Source organism: Acanthisitta chloris, unplaced genomic scaffold (assembly GCF_000695815.1).
Source record: "Acanthisitta chloris isolate BGI_N310 unplaced genomic scaffold, ASM69581v1 scaffold11278, whole genome shotgun sequence".
Lineage (NCBI taxonomy): Eukaryota > Metazoa > Chordata > Aves > Passeriformes > Acanthisittidae > Acanthisitta > Acanthisitta chloris.
In genome coordinates, this window is record NW_008685398.1 from 39321 (window position 1) to 46606 (window position 7286).

The 7286-nt window shown below is 37.8% G+C and overlaps 1 protein-coding gene across 1 annotated transcript in view; it reads right to left on the reverse strand.

The window, feature by feature from the left end:
• LOC103807035 (dedicator of cytokinesis protein 2-like) overlaps nt 1-7286 on the reverse strand; it is a gene marked incomplete at its 3' end in the record, with an annotated part of 60917 nt that overhangs the window by 38331 nt on the left and 15300 nt on the right. The window contains exon 4 of the mRNA XM_009079753.1: nt 5271-5349. Within this exon, the coding sequence (XP_009078001.1) occupies nt 5271-5349 (79 nt within the window). The remainder of the gene's footprint in view (nt 1-5270; nt 5350-7286) is intronic.

Consider the following 7286-nt stretch of genomic DNA (forward strand, 5'->3'; position numbering starts at 1 on the left):
ACATAAAAAATAAGTTGCATAATTCTGTTTGTGATGCTGAAATACATTTCATTACTGCTGGTTTATTAATGGAGCCTAGTGCATGCACGAAAGAGAGGAAAAACATGAAAAATAAGCATTTTCTTTTGAATCAGACTGACATTATAACAGATTTTGGACTATACCTTTTATAATAAAATTATGTGGCAGCAATATAGATGATTAATATGAAATTATAATGGCTATCACAGTACGACAGATTTTGGACTATACCTTTTGTAATAAAATTATGTGGCAGCAATATAGGTGATTAGTATGAAATTATAATGGCTATCACAGTACAGATGTAGAACTATAATCCTTTCTAATGCCTTGTAAATACACTGCTAACCAAGGGGAAGGGTAGGGAGGAGCAAGACACAATGGCACTGTGTTTTCCAGACCAGAAACTCTATAATAGCTGTGCCTGACCAGAACAAAAAGGTGTGTGTATGTTCACTCTCCCCTGCCCCTAACGTGTCAGACTCTGCCATCTCCAATCAGAACCATTACCACAGGAATGCTACACAAAAAAGCCATTCCAAGGACTTATGTGGCATTAAGGCTGGCACTGGATGGGACTGTGTTCCAGGGCTGGTGTGTTCTCACTGCATGGAAACACTGAGAAGAGCAAAATGTCTAAACCAAAGCTGATGGAGCCACAAAGTGCAGTGACAGCAGAGTGGAAATACTCTTATATAAAGGTAAACATCTCCCAGTGACATCAGCTATTAACAGAAACAAAATAAGTGACAGCAGAGTGGAAATACTCTTAGATAAAGGTAAACATCTCCCAATGACATCAGCTATTAACAGAAACAAAATATGTCCCCAAATAGTTCTATTTACCACAAATTACATCTAATTCTCAGACAGTTATTGAGGATACCTTGAATGTATATATTGTATAAGTACAGAACCACACAAATTGTTTTTAATAATTAAACCCAAGACACTAGGGTGACTTTCAGGGAACAGTTCTTCAAAAATACGTTCCACAAGTTTTAATATTTTATGTTTAGGTCTCTGCTGAAGAACCCACCTCAACATGAAATGCAACACAGAAGATAAACAGAAAAGTAAACACCATTAAGACATCTATCACCATGGTCTTCAGAAAAAAAGTCTAACCTCAGACCTGCTTGCCTAATGTGTTGTTTTTTTCCTAGCAAACCATTACTGTATTTCCTGATATTCTCTTAAATACACTTTCTTAAGTTATTATACTTCCTATAGTTGCAAGGCTTCAAAATCTTCCCAGTTACAAACCCTGAGCATGGATCTGGAAGGACACCTGTGTGCTCAGCTTCTCCAGCTTCATATGCTGAGGCAAGAGCTGTTAACTGCTTCAGACTGCTGAATTCATTCCTCAGAAGCTTTAAATGGGAAAATATTTCCTGGCTTTCTAGATAACCTGTTTCAATACACAACTGTTTATATCTAACATAAATGCAAGTCAATAAGCTGTTTCAAATACAGGGACACGAACAGAATATAAACCGCTAAATATTGGGGGGTCTTTACCTATTCCAATAATTCCTACTGAAACTCCAGATTTCTGTGTATTAAATCTTCATGTTCCAGTTTATGTTAAGCACTGAGGAATCCACAGTCATGTATTATGCAAGATTCTTTCCCTGTTTGTACTGTAGGCATTCATAAGCTGAAGGCACCATGAATATTGTGAGCCCTCCTTCATTCTTGCTTCACGGTTTATTTTTGGCCAATCACTTAATGAAATTTCACTCCCTTCTCGCCTGCAAAATTATTTCCTCTGGAGCTAACAGCTTTGTCTTATCAGCAGAACAGTAAATATTCTATAACAAAAGCCTTTCAGCCAGTCCTTGCTTTATTGTGCTAGGTTTTTCTCTATGTTGACATTGGAGAACGTCTGCTGCACACCACGTCTGAGTGACTGATGTACACCTGAATCCATTCCTCATCTGCCCTGGGTGCAAAACTCACGAGAAACAAAAGAAACAAAGAAAACCATCCCATCTCAGCCAGCAGGCATGGAACCTCAGATATCAGACAACTCTAATTTTGCCTCCAAGGCCAATGATTCTCAACCCAAACAGCCATTCTGGCCCTTCCTGCCTGTCCACTGCAATGATAACCTTGGTGTCTAAGCAGTGGAATTAGGAAAGGGCTCCCTATGGAAAAGGACCCAGTGAATCAAACTGAAAACAAGGTAAGGCAGAAAATGTAACAGCCCATCACTGCTGTGCTGCGCATAGTTTTGGTATTTGCCTCTGAGGTATCTAACAGCTTCAGCAGCAAATCTATGGCTTTAAAGTAATGCACAGTTCTCGATTTAAAGACTGGATCTATTGTTGATTACATGTACCACATCCATTCCCAGGTCCTCTTCTACCTGACTTACAAAAATTGTGAAAAGAGCCATTTGTTTAGGAAACAAGAAAAAGGCCAGGAACCTTTTTTCCTCCATTTAACAAGTTCCTACAGAACAGGAAAAAAATCTTCATTGTTTTTGCCTAGATTTAAACTACCCTTTTTCACTTGCCCAATTACTTCACAGTGGACTTGCTTTGTTTGCTTTGGTTGTCTGCTATATATTGCCATGTAATCACTCAGCCAAGTGAAAATCCTCAGATCTGTTTCACTATGCTTTAAACTGTTTTATTTTTATTTTTTTAATTAAGACTATTCTTCAACTATTGGTTACTAATCAGATTTGAAAACATCATCCCACAGGCAATATAAACCATTCACTCATTACAAAGAACTTAAAGATGGAACATCTTTTCAGATTAAATCTTCACTGGTACACATCTCTATTTTCCCCATCCCAATATATTTAGGAATATTAAAATAGCTGCCTTTGCTTTAGCTTCCAAATTCTTGAGACATTGTTCTCACTGTAAATGCTTGGTAACAACCTGAACTTGACTCATGCATTTTTCTTTGAACCAGAAACCAACTGCAGTCAGTATCTGGCCCACTGGGTGTAGATCCAAAGGAACCTACTGCTGTGCACTGTGGCTCTTTTCCCTGCACACTCTGCTCCTCCTGCAGTAGACTCCAGGATTACCTAAAAAAAACCTGAGGGTTGGAATGTGTTGGGCACTGCCCTTGCTCCATGGGGCTGGTGATGGGAGTGAACAGGCCGTGTGATTATAACAAAGCTATGCAACTTCCATATTTTCTCCCAAATCAAAACAGCAAAAAGCAAGATTTTTGTCCCAATTAATAGTTTTTCTGAATGCACTTAGTGCCATGGTCTAGTAACCACAGTAGGGTTGGACTTGATGATCTTGGAGGTCTTTTCCAACCCGGTTGATTCTATGATTCTATGATTCATACAACTAAAAACAGAAAAATACACTGTTGCACTACTTAGACCTTCTTTAGTACAGCAGCACCTTTTTTAATAGGCACATTATGGGAACTGTTAGAAGGTTTTCAGAGCTTTTATTCACATAAAAAAGGTAAGGCATCTCCTTGACTTGTACTTTTAAGTCTCTTGTGAAGACTATAAGGTTACTGCAATTCTTAACAAGGCACTACTTATTTATTGTAATGTTGTTTACCTTACTCAAAGACTCCAGATATTTGACAAGTGATGAATAAAAGAGCATTAATGCATCCCCTTGAACTACAAGGTATTGTGCTGAACTACAATGGCCTGGTAGTTTGATAATGCTCTGGAATGCACAGAACTGCACAGGAAAGAGCTGAAATAAAAGCTCCACGTTAAACTGCTGCTTTCACATTTGTAAGAGGCAGTACATACCTTAATAAAATTTTGACAGATACACAATCTTTAAAGCAGCCTGTGTGTTTTTGTCAGCCTGTACATAGTGATGTCCTTCAGACCTAGGTTATCTGCTTTTAAAAATTACTGACACATTGTGCAGTAAGAAGTGATCAAGTGCTATAGAAATGATAGGTTATAAATTGGTTGTTAATAAACTGATAAAGTCTAATAGACATTATATCATAAATGTGTCAAGGACCTGAGAGCTTTCCAGCAGGGATATTTACTAAAAATTAATTTTGTCAAAAGAAATATCTTTCTGTATGATTCAAAACTCTTAACTAACATTTTAGACATGTATATGTTTGTATAATCACACCTTTTGAGGGTACAACATGTTCAATTAAATAAGTGAGGAAAGAGCTCTACATTTCATACCTGGAGCCACTGTAGCTGAGTCTGAACTGTGTTTTACTATTTTTACTATTGTCTTTTAAACTCTTCTGTGTAACCACTTGCATGGCTGCTCTGTAGCTATTTGTGACAAGGTGTTGTTAGTTGAAGACCAAGAGATCAACACCTGAACAGGTTTCAGTACAGTGAACCTGAACCTTCATGTGCATAACACTGGAGTCACTTAAAACATATTGCAAGATATGAGATCAACTGTAACATAGAAACCCAAAGAAATCAGGAAGACAAAGCCCTGAACTTTCTCTGAACTTCATGGTTAGGATTACTAAGTTGTTTTCTAATGAACAGATTTCTATAATCAGCAAACATCTGTGAACTTATAATATTTACTTTTAACCATAGTTAATATAAAGAGTGAAACAGAGTAATTTTTCATACTATACTTGGTCAGTGTGCTTTCTATCTGTACACCACATCAGGCAGCACTTAGGGACAAATCCTGACTCAAAAACTGGATTTACCCTTTAATAACAATTTAATGAATGGCAAAACTACAGGCATTTTTCATTTCTATCTGAAGCAAGCCAAACATATGGCAAAATGCATAACCAAAGAGTTGAGCAACACATAGTGATAAAAAAACAACTAAAAATCCCCAGCATTAATCAAAAATTATTTCAAAAAGAAGTAATAAAAATACCTAACTAACTAAATAAATAAAGGCTTGCCAGGGAAGAGTACAAGTTAAAAATAAATTCTAAGTGCTAAATACTCAAGGAATCAAAAAAGTTAAGCTCTTTCTGTCCTACATACATAGCACTGACATTGTAAAGGCTCTGTGCATTACAGCCAAGATTGCCTTTCTGAATGTACTTGATTGACTAAGACAAAAATTGAGTTTTCTGCTTGCTAGTCCTGTCAGAATCATGGAACAAAATGCTGTGTTCGGGTGCCTTATCACAACTAATCAACATATGATTTGATGTTGTATCAAAGATGGCCTAATCCTGACCCTCTCAAACCAACAGTGAGACTGACACTGATGCACAGGAGCAGAAAGGGCTCTGACAGCAGACCTGCACTTGCTACCTTGGCTCAGCTAAAAAGCTTAAATACTTACTTGGACTTCAAAATTCATATTCTCCAAAAATTTCTGGTTCATTGTCTCTGCAAATTTGTTGATGGCTCTCAGGAACACCCTAAAACAGAAGAGCAATGATACAGTTAAATGCAACTTCTAGGAATTGATTGCAGGCATGTATGGTATTGATGGAAGCACATTTAACACTGAACACACTAGAAGCAGCAAAGTTCACACATAGATGAGTGCAGCTGATTACATTCTGTGCTATGGGATTTATAGTCTGCTATTCAGAAAGAAAAAAATTACACAATTGTCAAAAAGTTTCTTGATCTTTTGAAAAAGTCAGACAATAGAATTTCTTCTCCTCTGCTGCACACTGCACTGCATTCTTGAGGAAACAGAGAACAGTTCCTTCAAACACAATGTTACCTTCTATTTGACGAAACCAAATCACTTACAAGAGTGTCACTGCCTCCTCCTCATGGGTTTGACAGTTGAAAGAGTTCCTGCACTCACATTATTAGTTTGGAGCTGCCACTGCATTTTTCACAATTAAAAGGTTTTAAGTGCAGCTTTTCAGCTTTCTAACAGGTGGTGAGGAAAGGATGACACCTCTGCCCACCTTCTTCTTCAGTTTGATTAGAAAACACATTCAAAACTGAGTTACTATTCAGCTATTTCTTCCAAGAGGAAGAGTGTGAACATTATTCCTCTAGCCTGAAAAGCAGCACCTATTTAAGCTCCTGATTAATGCAGTGTGATTAAGTCATGCTTCTAAAGCTAATTTCTGACTTGCCAGCACAGGACATTTGTAAAACAAAAATCAATTATATCTCTAAATATTTATAAAGTTTATTTAAATAATTCAGTTGTTTTCAAAATTGCACATTGACTTAAAGTGATCCATTTGCCTCTGCTTCCTAGGTAAATTTTTTTGTTTAAACTATGAAGTGGATATATTTCTCTGGCAAACACTGTGGGGGCAAACAGACTGCAATCTGAAAGGTGAACACAAGGGAAAACCAATCCTAATCTACCTGTCCAAATACAGTGAGTGGCTGTCTACTTGCTATTACTAGTCAGGAAAAAGATGTTAAGTTATAACAGGCAGGTCCAGAAATCCCCACCAACTTAGTGATTAGTAGCATCAGAAAAACAACAATTCAAGAATTAAATTACTAGCAAAACATCAAGAGGCCACAAAGTTATCCATATATTATTGTCAAAGGAATTCCATGACTTTGTGTTGGATTCTCTGTGGTGTTCTGGTGCCCCATCTCAAAAAGATAAACGAACACAAAAAGAAACAAGAGAGATGAAAACAGGCAAATAAATGTGACACAGAAAGGATTCAGTACATTTAATGTGCTGTGGCTGAGACCTGGTTTCCTAAGTCAGGGAACACTGTGAATGAGAAGGGATATGGGAGAATCTGTAAAATCAAAGGTACCATAGAGATGAGAGTCTGAGTGTTCACAGCATTTCAGAACATTGGAGAGCACTGACACAATTAGAATGTGCATTCAAAATAAGCCAAACCAAGTTTTTTGCAAGTCTTGCACAGCTCTGCAATTCATTGTTACAGGAGGCTGTGAATGCCTGAATTTTATACTGTCTTCAAACTGATTAGAGACATCAAAGACAAAACTGAAGGGAGGATGATTAAATGCCTTTGGTCACTGGGGGCTGGCAGAGCACAGCAAACATGTCACTCCTTCCCAGCTCTGCTGTTATACTCGTCCCTAGGCAGCTGCCTATGAGCCACTTCAGAAACAGAACACTTAGGGAAATGAATTTCAGTTTCACCACAAAAAACCCCAAAAAAACACTGGAAGGGCTAAATTCAGTTTCTTAATGAGGGAGGTGAAGAAAAGTTCAGCTTTGGGCAGGCTTTTGGCAGGGAGTCCCACTTAACCACTGAGCAATGGCCCAAAGGCTCACACTGCTTCATTAGAGCAGCAAGCAAGTGGCTGCACTGAAATCCCAGGCTATGGAGAAGGTTCTCCATGAGGAACAAATGCTTTGCAAAAACCTCAAGAAGCTTCTCTTTCC